The 18319-nt window shown below is 42.7% G+C and overlaps 1 protein-coding gene across 8 annotated transcripts in view; it reads right to left on the bottom strand.

Annotated features, from left to right (window-relative positions):
- Positions 1-18319, bottom strand: part of EBF1 (EBF transcription factor 1) — a 377481-nt gene that overhangs the window by 10418 nt on the left and 348744 nt on the right. For 4 of the 8 annotated variants that reach the window (XM_019740480.2, XM_019740489.2, XM_019740473.2 and 1 more), the window contains exons 12-16: positions 7174-7239; positions 6032-6209; positions 5193-5372; positions 1044-1238; positions 648-716 (exon numbers count right to left, since the gene is read on the bottom strand). In XM_019740480.2, coding sequence (XP_019596039.1) covers positions 649-716; positions 1044-1238; positions 5193-5372; positions 6032-6209; positions 7174-7239 — 687 coding nt within the window. In that variant the 3' untranslated portion in view covers position 648. The remainder of the gene's footprint in view (positions 1-647; positions 717-1043; positions 1239-5192; positions 5373-6031; positions 6210-7173; positions 7240-18319) is intronic. The other 4 variants (XM_019740527.2, XM_019740518.2, XM_019740498.2 and 1 more) reach the window with 1 other exon arrangement.

Below are 18319 nucleotides of genomic sequence, written 5' to 3' on the forward strand. Positions count from 1 at the left end.
CTGTAAGTTGTGGGGATTAAATAAGACAAGGCGTGCTCTGTGCTTAGCACAGTGCTTGCTCAGTATTCAGTAAGTGGTAGCAGATTATTTCATTGATGTTATTTCCCTGCTACCTGCCTTAGAAATCCTGGATACATCCTGTTTATTCCCTCTGAGTAATAAAGTGCTTGGGAGCTAGAAAGAGGAGATGAATGTTTGAGCGTGAGATTGAAACCAGCTTCTGCCACATGCCAGCTGTTGGAAGTCAAGCAGTGTCATCACTTCCCTAACCTTTAGTTTCCTCCTCTATAAAGTGGGGCCTATGAGTACCTGTCACACAACCCTGCTGTGGGAGAATGAATGAAAATGTGCGGGTCAGCACCACAACACAATGCCAGCACAGAAGAAAAATGAGAGAAATGGTGGGCCCGTTCTAAAAGGGTGGGGTGTTTTCTCAATGAAAGAAAGATCACCTCAATTCTTGGTGACTCTATTATTTTCTATATTCCAGGATGGGGAAAAGACTGAACATTTCTAATCTGAAGCAGAACACTAGTTCTGGGGTTTCTGGTTCCCAGTAGTCAGTCAGGCGCACCCTTTCCCCATTATCAGCCCCACACACATTCACTCTGACACAGGCAACAGGAAGGGAAGGTTGAGTGACCTACTTCAGGAGAAGGCCAGTCCCGGGAGAGACCCTGCAGTGGAGAACTTGCTAGAGTCCACAAAAGACTGGTCTGATTATGGCGACCACAGGGAATGAGAGAGGAGAAAAGAGAAACGGTGGCATTAGTAAGTGGAAACAGTAATCTCAAGCAAATCCCGGGCCTGAGCAGAATTGCTGGAGTTGGAAAGAGGACTGCTGCTCAGGCAACTCTAGCAAAGGAGGGATGTGTAGGGCCAGGGGCCAGGGCTGAGGACAGAGAACACAAAGGAACAGACGAGGGCAGAGAGAACAGGCAGGCCGAAGGCTGATCCCCTCAGCAGCAGTGACGTACCTGCTTCAGGCCCTGGGAGAGTGAAGTCAGGGCATCTGGCTGGCCCAGGTGGGGCTTGGGGCTTACCTTGCAGGCTGTTCCCATTGGTGCTGGTGCAGGTGGGAGGCGGGGAGGTCTGGGGTCTGACGACTGGTGCGAAAGCACTCTTCTGTTTCACGGCTGAGACCATGTTGGCTGGTGAGAAGGAGAAGATGCCCGAAGAGCTGCTGCAGTTGGAGGGGAGGCTTGTGGAGGAGGCCATGGTGGGGCTGGATGGCACGACTGGGAGGGACAAGGGGAAAGCAGAAATCAGCACCTCTCCTGGCATTCTGACACAAAGCGGCTCAGACCCGACCCTTCCCCCGGCCTCCCTGCTCAGGCCACCCTTCCAGCAGGAGCCTTCTCTGAACTCTCAGGATCTTGTCCGCTTTCATCCTTTGGTACTTGGGACGTGCTGCCTCTTGTGGGTGGTGATCTTTTATGTGTATTGTGGGCCTACTATGTGCCAGGAGTCTTGTTAGGCACTGGGGTGACCCAGGCCAGGAAACACAGTGTTATTATAAAGGGGGATAGAATAGCACAAAATACCAACGAAAACGAGCATGGCTGGCTCTGTGGAGGCATGGAAGGGAAACGAGAGAAGGCTTCACAGAGCAGGTGTTAATATAAGCATTCCAGGTGGGGCCTCACCTAAGGTTCTAACAAAAGGGTTGGGGGATACAAGAGACAGGAGGAGGCCAGCCTGAGAGGGCATGGTCATCGATGGAATGAGAGGTGTGAGGAAGAAGGCTGATAGAAGGCAACACCAGATTCCAACTGAAGGCACTGGCAGGTGGTGGTATGTGTCCCTTCTCTCCTCATGAGGCCATGAGTTCCTTAAGGATGTGACTGTACCTGAATGCTCCACAACACAGATATAGGTAGGCAGGAGGCAAGGTGCCTACCACGTGCAACATTTGGGGCTAATGCAGAACTATAAGCCAAAGTTCCAAATTCCTTATATACCCCACCGGAGCAGTACACAAATGTTTGTGAATTAATAAGCAGTAGGCTAGGAGCCTTGCGTAAATTCTCACGGTCTGGTAGTAGCAGGGATGTGGATTATCAATGACAGAAGAATTAACTCAGGCAATTCAGAGAGAGAGAACACCTAGCTGCTTGGGGATATGAAAGAGTTTTGTATACTCACAATCGGTACCAACCATGGTCCTCTCAGCCTGGCCTTTCACCTTTTTACTAGTTGCTAGTAATCTCTTGGTTACTTTAGGGGACAGAGACTTGGCACACACAAAGTCCTCTCACTCAAGACTAGTACTTTCATCGACTTACCTTCTATCTCCACCATCTCCTGAGGGAAAGTACGAATGCTGTCCAATTCAAATTCTTAATTCAAATTCTAGGTATTTCCATCTACTGTATTACTGTTCACATTGTTATAAACATTCTATGTTGCTTTATCATCCACAAGAATCTTCACATCTTTTTCATCTTATGTGTCACTGGCCAAATAAGCTTAAGTTGGGGTCTGTTACGTCCTTGTTACATCTGAGCAAACTGAACAAGCTGAAACTCAGAAAATAGTTCCGTGCCTTGCCCAAGGGCCACAGCTAGAATGTGATGAAGCCAGGAACCAAACCCAAATTCAGCGCCCTTTCCACTACACTACCCTGCAAAGGAAACAGAGCAGGGGGAAAAGCCTCCTTCCCATGACCCCACCAGAGTCCCAGTTGTCGTTCAGGCGGCCTTCCCGTTGGCCTATTGGCTTTAGAAAGTTAGAGAAGTGGGACCCAAATCGGTCACAGGCAGCAATGACCATCAGGGGGAAGTGACCCCTTGCCATCAGTTCTCAGCACTACACCCTCCCAATGCACTGCATGCCTTAGAAAGCAGAACACAGAGCCACCATCCTCAGAGTTTTCACAAACATTTTCTAAACTGTACCTTTTCTTTTAATGAGGCCAGCATTTTTATACATCTCTTAGGATTTGTAAATGTGAAAATATGCTCAATAATAACACCCATTTAAATTGCAAAACTCCTGCACTGGAGGTTTGATTTTTAAATATTCGTAGATTTGAAATCCTGCTGGTTCACTGAGGAAGGCAATTAATCTCGTTGGCAAACGTGATCATTATGTGTATTTAGAGGTGGGGCGTTTGGAGGGGGTGGTTAACAGAGGACGGGGTGAAATATTGTCCAGCAGTTCCATTTGTTATAACATTATCAGTTATCAGCCCCCACACCAGAAAGTGTGTTCACCCGTGGAATGTCTTATTTTATTTTTTATTTTGTGGGGGATTTTTCAACATGAGTGGTATATGAATAATTAAATAGTATGGAGGCAAAAATTCAAATCAGCTGGGCTTTGTGTTTATTGTTTTACTTGCATTTATGCAGATAAAACCGTCCCATCTGAGAGCCTATTTGAGAATTTAATACTATATTTGTGAGCACTGAGGAAATCAATTAATGGAAATTAAATGTTCGAAGTCTCACAGTCTGACAGATGCAATCTCAGGCTGGAGTCGCTTGGTGTCTGCACAGGCTTGAGAAGACAGAGCAATCCAAGCCCTTAAATTGAATTGCTACCATATAGCAATTAGTTTATTGATTTAATTAAGAATGCCACCTTTTAATTTTCAGGTCATGATTGAAACATTTTCTGATTGAGTAGATGGGAGAACACCGAAATGATAGATCTGTGAGGAACAATCTTCCCAAGAATCAAAGTCTAATGTGAAACTGGCCCCAATCGCTGACTCCTAAGCAGACAAACATAATGTAAACAGATTATTGGGGGGAATTTTAAATGTTCAACAACTACCGATTCCAAAGGAGAAATATAGCGCACACTGAGCATAAAAAATCACCCAGAAAGCAATAGGCCCTAAGTATTACTTTCAGAAATAACTTCTTTCAAAGGCCAACAATGGTCTTTCCTCTGTCAAAGAGTTGGCACACTCCACATTTCCACTAAAGACAGTGTAATTTCCAGGATTTCTAAGCCAAGATTCGTTCTTAAAAAATCATGAGTATTCTTTCATTTACAACACAACATCTATCACTCTACAAATATCTAAGAGTTTGGCCACATTTTGCACAACAGAAGAGTCACCCACACTGTCCAAAAGGAACTTGGTTATTATCTGTGTAAAAATCTTCAGAGGAAGATCAAGACTGTAGAGACACGTCCCATGACATTTTATAGGTAAAGATGCCAGTGCACTGAGGTTGTTTAGATGCAACCTAAATGTTGTACCACAAAAAAATCCTTTAAGCTAAACTTCTTTAAGACAGAGGTACAGGCACCAAACGACATTCGCGCGCGTGTGTGTGATTGTGCCAGATTTTTGGAAAAAATAAAGTGTATTTTTCCTTTTTTTTTTTTTAAGTACATATCAAACATAAGGGGGGAAAATTCCGAGCATTAAAAAAACAAAGGAGTCATATTCCTCAAGGGAGGGAGTTAAGCTTTAGACTGTTGTGAATTAAAAAGCAGGAGGCTAGGAGCCTTGCGTAAATACTCACGGTCTGGTAGTAGCAGGGATGTGGATTATCAATGATGGAAGAATTAACTCGGGCAATTCAGAGAGAGAGAACACATAGCTGCTTGGGGATATGAAAGACTTTGGGAGACTCACGCTCTCTACCAACCACGTCCTCGCAGCCTGGCCTTTCACTTGTTGCCAGTTGCTAATAATCTCTTGGTTACTTTAGTACTATGCTGCTCCACAGCACCACTTACTATTATCATTCTATCATTATGATTATCACTTAGATTTATTGAATGTGCCTCTCATGGGCCATGCACCAGGACAAGCATGATTTCACGGAAGTCTCACGACAACTGTATGGGGTGGGTGCTAGTTCCATCCCCATTTTACAGATGAGAAAACTAAGGCTTGCAGAGGAAAGGAACTTGCCCAGGGCCAGCAGTTAGTAACTTCTGGAAGCCGGAGTCAAAGCTATCTCCATCTGACTCCAAGCCTGGCTTCTTGCAATGACATCGTACTGCCGCTTTGGGTTGCAGCAAAGTTTTGACAGTTAGGGAGGCCTCAGGAAGAGGGAGGTGAGCAAGGGAGGGCAGATATTTCTTTTGGAGACGATATGGCCTCCAATAGCATCCCCTTGCTCAATGCATGGAAAGATGGGGGGGCCCTCAGTGGGCCACACAGTACGACACCGAGTTCTTTGAATGGAAGCATGCACAAACGCAGGACACAGATCTCTACTTACTGGCGTAGGGCGAGTTGGCAGCTGAGCCGTTGAGGAAGGTTGGGGAGCCACCCAAATTGGACATGGCGGCAGTGCCGTATCCATTCATGCTCGTGGTGACGGAGTTATAGTTGGTCTGCTGGGGGGTGGTGCTCGGCACGTACCCGTGGGGTGACACACTGCTTGAGTTGCGGGTGAAACCTGAGGGGTGGGGACAAAAGCAGGGTGGAGGGTGGGGTTCAGATGGATGGCATCCTGGAAGACTTGGGGACAGGAAGTGTTGAGTTTCCTGCCCCCTTCACCCCACCCTGGAGGGAGGGGTCAATGATTCATGTGCAGGGGTTGGTGGTGCTGGCTGTGATTAAAATGGGAAGCCAGCAAAAGGCACATGTCTTACGAGATCATAAATACTTAGCAGGTCTGTGAAAAGTGGCAATGCAGGGCCTATAAATTATCATTTTGGAGCAGAAATAAATCCCAATCTAAGAGATGTACCCTGAAGTTAACAGGTCTCTATTCCCGGAGCGAGGATGATGTGCTTTGGCTGGCCCCTCAAAACTTTAATTCCAACCCTCTTTGCGATCTGTCATTCATAGTTTATGGTGAAAAGTCGAATGGAGCGATGGCTCAGTGCATGCACCCTTTCTAGGCCCCTCTACCAGATTACCAGACATAATAGCTGGAACCACACTTCTACAATAATATTTGATGTACACCAACTAGGAATTTCCCCTTTGGGCAAGAAAAACTAAATAAAAATTGTTTCGTGCCGAATAAACAGTGGTGGGGGGAGGAGGGAAGGGCAGGTGGCGTTTGGGAAGGGAGAGGAAAATGGGGAGGGAGAAGAGCAGGATCCTGACCCTGATTGGTGGCCTGCGATGCCTCAGAGACATTCACGGCCAGTTGTCCACTGAAGGAATTCACGCCCATCATTCCTGCGTGGACCGAAGTGTTGGTGAGAGCCGGGAGCTGGCTGTGGTTGCGGGGAACACTGTACAGGGCCTCTGCAATGTCAGCCGCTCTCTTCAGAATAATCTCCTGAAAAGGAAACGGAAGAGTCCCTTCAGCTACCCCTCATTCATACTCCCAGTCATAACTGTTTTTCAACTGCTCACTATAAGCCGTGCACAGGGCTTTCCACAGGGAACTGCACGAACTTCTGCATCCCTCCAACAAACCTGTGTGTTTAGTCTCATCCTCATCCCACCCATATCACAAATGGGGGACCTGAGGCTCCGAGAAGCAAAGACCTCCTTAGGGAGACTCACCCACTTAAGGCCAGAGCTGGGCTGCAGAACCCTGTTTGTCAGACTTTGAAAGCCCGTTATCGTAGCCATGACTCCACACTACCTCCAGTGTGTGACGGCACCACGGGGTTTTCCTTCCCTACCAGTAACACACAGGGACTCTGGGGACACACACACACACACACACACACACACACACACACTGCAACTCATCTCCCTGGCTGACATTCAGGGAAGGTTGTCGGTGTCTGTCCGTGAGTATCAGTGGGGCTGTGTGCCCTGGACACTGACTCAGGTGACACACAAAAAAGGATTGAATAATTTGTCAGATTCATGGCTTCCTGAGCCATTTGAGTCTTATGAAACAGAAGCAGACAATTATATTCAGATTGTTATACTTTTTAGGAGAAGAAATTAAACCCCCTTTTTCCTCGTCAATTTGCTTGAAAACCTGAGAGGAGTAAAATAAAGCACCAGTAACTTCCTCCCTCCATTAGGAAGTACATTCCCATGGAAGATTCATTTTTAAACGGAGTACCTTTCCTCAGAAGGAAAATGATTCCATAGAAAAGGCAATAAAAAATTTACAAAAGAAGAGAGAAGCACGGAATAGCTTTGCAACATATTATGTCTGAATGACTTATACGCGGAGCTCACGTGCGGGGCTTTTATATTTTTTGCACTGTTTCATTACAATAAGGAATCTGAGACCTGGATGTGGGAGCCTGCACAGGTTCGAGGCCCAGGGCGCTCACCTGGTTGTTGTGTGGCATCCCGTACAGCGCTTCTACCAGGTCCGCAGCCCTTTTGAGGATGACTTCCTGCCAAGAGAAAAGCAGATGTGATCTTCTGAGTGAAGGCAGGTCCTTATCGTTTCACATGATCACATCCCCATACCCTCTGGCCACACTTTGCCAAGGCACTGCTTTAAAGGCAGTCGTATGGGAAACCCCAGAATGGCGTTAAATCGGCAATTCATCCCTGTTCACATCCACACTTCATGGAGTCGGAAGGTGAGCACCATTGGTTCTGCAAGATAAAACACGTCACTCACCCGTCTGCCACAGACAAGATGGAACACTCATATGTTTATTGCTGAATACAACTGCGAGGTCATTTACTAGATTACTACAATCGATGTCATTCAGAGCATGTTATGAAGCCCTAAGATGTGTTTATTTTGCACTTAATTGCTTATTCCAAGAACCATGACCTTATCAGACAGGTCATTTTCGAGGGATTTCCAATCAATCTTCAGCTACTAGAAGCATGTAGCATTAAACGTCTTTTGTTTATCTCCCTTATGTGGCAGAGCCATGATATAAAGGGGTGACATAGTAAAACCCACACACTGAGGCAACGCATTGTTTGTAAAAGGCTCTTACGGAAGGATTCTCCTTTCCTCAGAAGCTCCCTCTGTACCAATTTTCATGATTGGCAAAGTCTGTTTCTTTGATAGTAATTATTTGCTATTTCAGTATTGTTTGCCATTTTCCCTGTTCGCTCATTCATTCTCATCCTAGATATATGCTTTGCTGTTCATTCCAGTGGAAGAAAAAGTTATCTCCCTCTTTTCATGTGCGTGGGCTTCCTTATTTAGCTTGTGTGTTTGTTTCTAATAATATAGGGCATGCGCAAAAGTGTGTGTCGTGGTAATTTTTTTCATTCTAACCAAAAGAAGTCATTCCCTCTTCATTCTGCCCTAATTTTCTACACATTCACTTATACTGAAATGTAAAAAGGAAAGCTAAGCTTGATACATGTAAAATGGAGCCTCACCAGAGAACCAAACATAAAGGCACACTATATGATTATCAGAGGTGATTTTCAAAAAGATATGTTTACAATTTTTTTCCTGCTAGGCATAAAGTTTCAAAAAGAAGTTTAATTTTAAATAATTTACACAATAGATTTCTGCATGCAGAAGCAGTACTTTTGAATTTTCATATACTGTAGTCGCTGATCAGAAAATAGGGGTATAATTGCATTCATTTTGCTGTCACCATAGCCTTTTCAAAAACTCTTGAACAACTCTTGAAATGACAAGCTTTTAGATACATATTAGCATTTTTCAATTTTAAATTCTCTATCTTATAAGATAAAATAGTTGTCATACTACAGTAACTACTTATGACATACATAATGTCCTAAATTCAAAAATGAGATGGCGGGGTTTTCAGTGCTCAATAAACACTCATGCTTGCCTTAGGCTATTAGACCCCATTTATAAAACAGTTCAGTTATTTTTCATATAAGGAGTGAAAAGCATTATATAATCAATGGGGCTTGAATCAGTACATCTGAAATCATTTCTTTATTTTTCTAATGCAAGTGCTACCACATAATTTACCACTTTTTGTTTGCAGTATTGTCTGACCACAGCAGTTAATAATTTACTACGGTATGGCCACACTAAACCCTATCCCCAGATCAAATTCAGCTTGTGCTGCTCTCACTAAAACCTCATGGCTTTATCTGGCTCTTAGGAAAGATTAAAAGAAAACAGGATCAAGTTGGTTTACTTACTAAGATTTTACTTCTCTGGGTCTATGTTCATTTATTTCTTCAAATAAATATTTATGCCAGTGTTTGGACTTGGCAGAGAAGGTACTTTTCTTTCTTTTCATTTTAAGAAAAAAATAAATACAAGTCTCCTGTTTGTTCAAAGCAAGAGGAGGTGCAATTTCTGCACTTGTGAACCGCAATCCTGGAATGCTATCATTGAGGGTTCAGAGCAGTGCTTCTTATTTTAATTAATTTCGCAGAACCAGGGAGGAGGGACGTTTGAGGTAGAACTCCAAGATCTTTGAAGTTTTTGTAAACCTGAAAGAATGTCAGCTATCTGTGTATGTTATATATTTTAATCTCATATATTTTTGGTGATAAAGTTTTTCAGTGACCTAATCCACTTGTTTCTTTTGCTCCTTATTTCAATACCCAGAGCTCTCATCACCATTAATCCTTTGAAAATGAAACACTTGAATCTTGTTTTCTTAAGTTGACTCTTTTGATCCGCGAAGCTGGGGCATGCTTTTCCACGAGGCACACTGCCATAGGTGGGTGATCAGCCAGCCCAGCATCGCTTCAGACCAGCGGTCTGGAGGGGAGTGAACCAGGATTTCTTGTCCTGGAAGTGATGCCCTTAAATGGTATCTGTCCCATTTCCAATTGTCCTTCACTAGAATAACAACTTTGGGACTTCAGAGAGAGCTCACATTTGGTTCAGCTTTGCCAGTGTGATTCAGCTTCTATTAGTTATTTCTGCAAATGGGAAGGAAAAAGGAAATATCTGGGTCTTCTATGAGTTAGTGCAACAGACCTGCAAGGTGCTTGGATCTCGGTGACCAGAAAATTGCTCTCACCTCCATGTCATTAGGCTTCCAGTGAACTAGCCCCCAAGCGTGTTTGTGTTGGGGATCTAATATATTGCCTTTCAATCAGAGCTGAGAGCCACTGAACACACAGACAGAACATGACGAGCAGGTCAGGAAAGCAATAAAAATTTTACAGAGCTGTCCAAGGTGCTAAATTTACTCAATAATGGGTTTGGCACTGTAGTGTTAACCTCTCATTTACTACCAGTTTGAGGGACTAAATTGAAGTAGCTGACTTCATTTACCTTGAAATGTATATTTTATGACATTATGTAAGTAGATTGAAAGGGCACTGCAGTTTTAACAATTTAAAGGCTAAAGCATGTTTAAGATGAAACTTGAATATTTATTGTATATTGCACTTAAAGTATATAGAATGTTAAAATGTATTGATTAAATTTGTAAAAGGCATTATAAAAATGACAGGTAGTATAAAAGATGTATGCCTTTTAAAATCAAATTGATAGTGTATGCTATCTCTTCTGTGGTCACAAGTGTAATTTTTTTTGCAGTTTTATATGGTTATTTGAAAAAATCTGTAATTTCACATTAGGAAATGATTGAGCCTGGGATATTAAAAAAAAAAAAAGAAATTTCTCATAAGGGGAAGAGCTGGATGCTTCACATAGTCTTTTGTCTCTGAAATTATTCCTAAAGTCGTATGTTTTGTGGCATTAGGAGGAAGCATAGTATAAGGATCCTTCCATTCTAATATGCAATTTTAATATTTCTGAGAAGAAAGAGCACTTGGCTAGGACTAATATCTAATTTTTCAAGGCATTTATTTGTCAGGAGAGATTTTCTCTTCTTTTCATAATGTTTAAAACGTCTCCCTGCTTGCAGTTTAAAACATGAGGGTAGAGATTAGATTCTTGCAAGATAATTAATCCTATCCTTGGATTTTAAAAAATATATATCCCAGTGGGGAATTAAGAAGACAAATACTAGTATCCTAAATATTGGAAAGCCCCAGAGTCTCCTCATAGGGCTAATGCTTGTTCTCAATCTATATCCTAAGTCAGACGACTTTCCTTTTCATGGCCTTAGCTTTCTTCTCTACTAAAGACACAGAAAATGTTTACTCCTTAAAAACAACCACTTTCCACTGATCTATTTCCTTTCACAATTCAAACCTGGTTTTACCTGTCTTGCCATGACCATCAGTTGATAATTATGTGAATGGGGGTCTGAAGAGGGAAAAACCAAAAAACAAAACGATCAACCCTACGAAATCTATTTAGCGATTACAGAAACACCGAGGAGACTGAAGGCTAAGTGGAGTTTCGAGAAACAATTCAAGTGTAATAGGTATAGGTTTCACTTATGTTTTGGAGCCTTTGTAATAAAAATACAGAATGGGGTACAAATACAGAGGGAAAATTCAGTTTTACTTCCTATGTTTCAACCTAATCAATTCGCAAATAATTTTTGAGCTTCCTGTTGCGCCGGTGGTCACATACCGATGGTACCTTCCAGCACCTTTGAAGGCACGCTCTCTTCCAGGAATCAAGGTTCTACGGGGATTACGAAAGATTCCCCCACCCCACCCCCAGGCTAGTCCTACCTTCTTTGTCCAGTCTTCTCTCCCTACATACGAAGAACTGGTCTTTATTGTGGTCCGGTTAGTCCTCCCTAGCCTAGGAGTAACATGTGGGGCTCCTTCCTATGTCCACACCTTCACTCCTTTTGCCTTTCCTTTATCTGAATGCCCGTTTCAATCGGTGCCCATTTATAATGCCTTCCCATCCTCTAGCACCTGGTAATGGTGGTGGTGGTAATGAAAAGATAACTATCCATTATTGAAAGTGGGACATTACCTCATTCAGCCTTTACAGGGAGCCTCTTATGGTGCTATGTGACATGGTGCTGCCCTTATCACCATTTGGCAGATGAGGAAACTGAGATTCTGAAAGGTCAGCCAGCTTTCCCTGAGTTCACACAACTCAGGAACGGCTCAGCAGGGATCCTACGTCAGGCCGGTTAGACATCAGAGCTGGGGTGCTTAAGAATTGCACTATTCTGTCAGAATGAATTCTACCTTCACCTATACCCCAGCTTCTAATCCTTCTCATTCCTCTGAAAAATAGCGCTGACTGTGCCACCCCACACAGCACAGAGGTAAATGCTCTGGGGTCATTTTCGCTCTGATCTTAAGTGGGTTAGTGTTCACTCTCCACAACGAGACTGCAGGTCCTTCAAAGCCATGGACATGTCTTCATCTCCGTCTCTAAGCCCCTAGCACAGTGTTTAGCAAACCAAAGGCCTTGAGACATTCTTGTTCAAGAGTTTCTTCTAAGATACTCACTGACGTTAAAAAGTGCATACACCATTTATATGATGAAATGACAAAACATATATTTGCCAGGGTTTATAAAAGCAGAAGACTTAAATTTGGTGCTCCGTGTGGCTCCAGACTTTTAAATCCAATATGTAAATTCCCAAAGGTTAAGTCTTAATCAATGTAGGTTGTTTTTTACGCCACTCCTTTTTATTTTTATGAATGCACACTTTCACTCCTGCTGCTTATGTTTTAATATTGTGATTAATATAATGAATCATGCTGGGTACAGACATTATCTCAAATTATAGGCTCCCAGCAACATGCGGTGGGTCTTGATGAACATCAGCCTTCTATTAGCTGAACTCGTAGGCCCTTAGAAACACTCAGGGGTTTGCACACTCTTGGGAACCTGGCATATCATGTCTGAGACGCAGACACAGTGAACTCATCTTGCCTTCTGTTTCATGACAGTAAAATCTGAGTATTATTCACCTCCAGTGGGAGTTTTCTCTTTCGTACCTGACCTCAGATGTGTCACTAATAAGCTCTTATTTACTGTCCACATCTAGCCTTCCAGGGCGAAGGGGAAGGTTGTCTGACTGTCCAATCGGACCCCATTTATGGACCCATTGCACTGTTTTGAGTAATTCAGACCCAGGTTAGCAGGGGAGATGGCCTGAACTTTCTTTCATTCATAGCACATACGGAGCAACTCATAAAGCCAGATGGGTACCCATTTACCAACACAACATTAATTTCAAGTTTCAGAATCAGATTTTGAGACTCTGGGAACTCCCTCATAAAACTCAGGCCCAGGGATGCTTCTGTAATTCAGGAGGACAATCTATGCTTGGCTTTCTGCCCCCTCACGTGGGAAATAATTTTTGTGGGCTGTAGAAGAAAACAGAAACCAAACTGCAAGCATCAATCATCAAAGGCAAGTTGACCTGGGTGCCTCCTGAGGAAGAAGTACAATACTTTTCCGTCACTGCTCATTTTCCTGATACCCATTTATCACCAATTTACTTTGCCTTCTCAGGGGATTCAAGATGCAGTGGGTCCAGATATCAGCAATATGCGATGAAGTGGCAAAATCACTCCCGATTTAGAGGTGATAAGCATCTAGCAATGAAATCAACATTGATTTCATTCACCTCCTCACTCTGGAGTAGTTTACTATAGGGTCCAAATTTTGAACAGTACATTCAGCTCCCGAGCCTTTAAGTTTTACCTCTTCACCCACTTGCTTCTGAAAGTCTGGGTGACACTACTGATTGGAAAGCCTGAAAGCCAAAAAATTGATTGGAAGTTTCTTGTCACCCATTTCCCACAGAGCTGGATGCACAAAGCAATAAATACTAGTTGTGCTGAGAGGTATTTCTGTGGAGGGTAGTTTTATGTCCCAACTTCCTTTGTGTTTACTGAGCCCAATGGAAAATTCCACAACGGTAGACTTTGCATTCTAAAAAATCATATAACGAGAGCAGTGAGGGAAGAAGTAAAGCAAACCAAAATAATAGTTGAGCACTGTTTAGTTTCCAATCCTCTAAGACATTCCTCAAATTTTTCATTTTTCTGGTAATGTGAACTCGAAATAGAGCTTACTGCAGAGATCATTAGAATCCTTTAGTGTCACACTTTAAACACTCTTTACTCAGAAGCCCTGTGACTGAGAAGAGTCACTTACGTTTAGCATGGATATAATTAAACATGTTTCTGTTGAAAGGGGCATTCTCATTATGGCTAAGGACCACTTTAGAGTAAATTGAAATGGAAAGGAGGAGCATAGATGAAGTGTAGGTAGCAATTGGTTATTTCTAGGGAGGCATAAAATGCCAAATGTGTAACAGTTATATTTTACAACCCTGCATTCTAAAGACTTCTTAGTACTTTATTACATAAGAAGCTTCAGCTGAGGCTTACTGAATGGTCTAGCACACACTCGTTGCCCATAATCTTTAGAGAAAAATAAAATTCAAACCACAGTCGAAATCTGCAGAAATTTCCAGAACAAAGGAATCAAATATTTTGAAGGGGGCTACCGCTATTAATTAATTCAAGAGGTATTGCAAGCACACTCGTCTAGTCTAAAGTAAATGCGGGGGGGGGGGGCTTCTAAACATCCTTAAATTTTAAAGTTGATTTGATGTTCAGGTTAGAGGAGAGCCCTCTTACTTCTCAAACGTATCATCAAGCCGGGAGACCCTTCAGAACGCTTGGCCTCCGTTACACACACGGTGTGGCAGGCTTCTGAATCACATGACATTGAAGCAGGCTGCAAGCTAACATGGCTATATCAACGTAAGACACGCTAACTTACATGATTGACTTTTACAGTGGAAAGAAAAAGGCTGTTTTCAAGCAGCTGTTATTGCCTCAATGGGAAAAAAAAAATCAATGGAAGTGAAATGAACAAGAGATTTTGTCTGAGTTGCAGTTAATACCACTGAAGAGCTATGGATATTCAAAGGTCAACAAATAAATTAGCCAGAGTATTATGAAATGAATGATTTGGCTTATAATTTTATTGAGTGAGAATTGTTCGCTGCCTATTAGACCAGGTAATTTTTATCTGGTGCCTCAATTACTGTTCCGTAAGCAATAATATAGTTGTAAGAGCCGTTGGTTCGATCGCGTGACCTCTGCGAAGCTGGCTAGGACAGCTGCCTTTACAGTGATGGATAACTAAGCTCGGTCTCCGCGAAGTGCCAGACCTCCTTTCCTGCAAGGGGATCTCATAAAAGAAACATTACAGCTTGATTCATTTTACCAAAATGTTCGACTTTTCAAGTATCAGCAGTTAAGTATAAATTGTGAAACCAGGTATTCCTGCGAAGAGTTATGACAATGGCTTTTCCCCCTCTTTTTTGGTCTCCTGGCATTCTCTTCGAAATGGTGTCATGGTAATTGGTGAATGGGAGCCTGGGGTGCTTCCCGCCACAAATACAGTGAAAAATGGTGTTTGCACCCTTGTGAACATGACCTGCTTGGAGGTACAGAGCTGAACTTGGTAACCTCTGGCTGGCTCTTCTGATTCCCATTCATTGTACTGGTTTAAGACCAACGCTCTGGGTGAGGTCCTGCTGAGTGGCCTTGGAAATCGGCTTTCTGATCAGGATGAAAGTCACCGCTTAAAAAGGAGGCTGTGGACAGAGGTGCCTTTTTCAGGGGTAGGTTTGTAAAGTCAGCACATGAAACAAAAACTGCCTAGAGTCAAAATTACCCTTGAAAATCTTTTAAGTCGCCAAGGCCCAGGCTCTTAGAAACACAAAAGCCAAATATTAACTACTTCTGTTTCTCTTTGTCTTTTGGCTGTGGCTCCCTTTTCCTTATGGCAAGGGGAATAAATACCTGGTTTGAAAGTTAAAGGCCCACTGAGAAAGCAAAGAGATTTACTGTCGTGTGTATGTGTGTGTCTCTGTCTGTGTGTTTGGTGTGTGTATACAAATGTATGTGTATAGTTACGGTTTTGGACAATCATGGGAAGTTAACTTGAGCAGTGATGTGTGCATGCTGGAACTGTGCTGCAATCCAAGATGACCAAAGAGAAGCAAAAATATAGCTGGTTTTTGCTACTTACATGGTTGAACATCATCAGCTATTATATGGACCTCCAGACAAACTCTATCTGTAAATGATGATTCAAAGGCATTACCGATGGCCCCGACTGTAACTGCTGTTAAAATCCACTGCCTCCAGGCTGCTGGGGCTCAGTTCTCATTACTCCAAAGCTTAATTGAAGTGTTACTCCAGGCTGAAAATAGTGAGAAAGGCTGAAGGTCTCCTAGCCTCTGTCTCTAAGGGCTTGGGTCCTTCAGAAGAGGATGTTGGGTGGTTGGCAGGTAGAAATGACTTAGCCCCTTGTTCCTTCCTCTTGACCTAATAAGTGATTATACTCAGTGCTCTGGCACGTGGGCTGTGATAGAAGGTAGCTTAAACTTAGCCCCTTCCTCAAGATATCAGTGTTAAAAAGAAACTTGAAGGAGGTTCCAGAATTCAGCTATTGGAGTAACTGTTACTAAAGTCCCTACCACAGTGACTCTGCAGCTAAAGACAGAAAGAGTTATCTTCAAAGTTGGTATATGCACATTTTTAATTCTTGCTGCCACCATCGCCTGGCCCAGCCATTTATTTGTAAGGTAACCTCGGTCTATGCTACCACTTCCCTGCTCCCCTGTCCGAGCTGGAGGGATTTTTAAGGTTGGTTTGCAAAAACTGCCTTTTTTCTTAAAAGCCCCTCTCTTAATTCTAGGAGGCAGAGCATAGGGACACAGCCTCTAGAGTCCAATAGAGTTGGCTCAGGTCCAGGCTCAGCCACTATTAGCATTGTAAGCGCACGTCTCTGTTTCTTCGTCTGTAAAGCAGAGTTAATACCAGCACCTGGTTCAGCAGACACTTAGTTAGTGCTTACTGAGCAACAGTCAGCAATAACCTTGATAATCCTCACTTTTCTCCTGGAGGACTTGGGCAAATTTCATGCATTCTTAGAGTCAATGTGTATTATATGCCCTGAGTGCAGTATGAGATGCAATCCTATTTGTAAAACACTGCAGAAGATTCTGAACGGACTAATCGTAAGGAAATCTGTTAAGGTACAAAACATCCATTTACCAGTTGCGCAAGTTTGAGCAGATTACCTGTCCTCTCTGAGCCTTGGTTTCCTCATCTCTAAAATGGGCATGATACAATAATGACAAACAGAATAACTTATTGCCAGGAAGTCAGTTAAAGATAAAATAAATAATCAAAAGAGGTCACAGTTATAACGCTTGTGAGGGTCCTCGGTCTTTTTAATGAAGCTACAATCTCCTTCCTTAGAAAAATAACATGTGCATGCATATGTGTGTGTATGCTCACCACACACACACACACACACACACACACACACACACAATTCTCTATATAATTTGAGGGGTGCATAGAGCTAGACTAACCTACCCTGACAAAAGAAGCAGAAGCTGTAAGGGGCACCAAGCCCCTGACCTATGTATATTATAAAAATGGGTAAGTGGAATTTGCCCGTAAGTTTTCTGGCCAATAGACAGGAGAGGTAGGGAAAATGTACTATATGCCACAGTTCGTGTTTTCGACAAGAGAATACAGAAACAAAACGCTTTTTGGAATCAAACTCAAGCGTGCTTTTTCTAAGAATCGAATATACCCTCCCTATGATTTGGTTTTGTTTCTGTATTTTTTGTTTGAGTCCTTGTGGTTCCTGGCTATAATGTTAATAGTTTCTTCAGAGTAAAAAAATAAATCAGTGAATAAGATGAGAGAGAGTGGTGGGTGTCACAGTGTGGAAGAAGGTAAAGATGTAGGGTGGTTTTTCTTTATCCTTTTTCTGAAATGCTCCGTCATCCCCTTTTCTGCTAACAGGCAACGTGGTTATGCAAAGATTTCTTATTTGTATTTTCACTGATGCAACTGCAGGTTTTGAATTACTGATAGTCTTTGCATAAAGACTAGAACAATAAAAGCATAATTAGAATACATTGTATACAGCCGACTCCAGTTTTATTTTGCCCCGGCTCTGTATTTATGATAAATCACTAAACACGAAGGCTCTTTAGGGAGGGTGATTTGGGGTCTCATCTCTCCATTGAGCAAAAACAGTGCCTGTGACTCGAGCCTGAATTTCAATTCTGCAAGTGTACAGTTGAACTGAATAATATTTGGCACAATACAGTGCACAACCGAGCCACTAAATGGCTGATTTACTAAATTATTATTCGATGAGCCCTTGCTGTTCCAAATGAAAGTGCCGTCACTGTCTTCCTTCATGGTGTGTTCAAATTGTTCTGTGTTTAAATATTCAGCATGAGGCTAATGGGAACTGATGAACTGAGACTATAAACATTCACTTTCAATACAGATAGCGCGACAGAGATGCAACATATCATGTGGCCTGCAGAGGTGAAAATGATTTATATTTAAGAATGTTGCTGCCTCTTTCCATTACTTTAAGGTACTCTTAATTAGCGTGGTGTTAGCAATGACTAATTCCCACGTACAGGAAGAACAGGCTCATGGAGGCTGCGATATTTTCCCCGCGTGCCAATGAAGAAGTTACCATGAGGATTTGCTGCCGGTGTCATTCAGAGCCTTGAGTTTTCTTCATGGCAGGCTGCACGGCACCGGCAGAGTAACGTGTCTGCTGGAAGAACTATGGGTTTTGACATTTCCATATTTTCCTAGACCCACCCAAAGGGTCTACAATCCATCCTCCCTACCACCCATCCCTCGGCA

The sequence above is a fragment of the Rhinolophus sinicus genome, linkage group LG10 (genome assembly GCF_036562045.2).
Source record: "Rhinolophus sinicus isolate RSC01 linkage group LG10, ASM3656204v1, whole genome shotgun sequence".
NCBI lineage: Eukaryota > Metazoa > Chordata > Mammalia > Chiroptera > Rhinolophidae > Rhinolophus > Rhinolophus sinicus.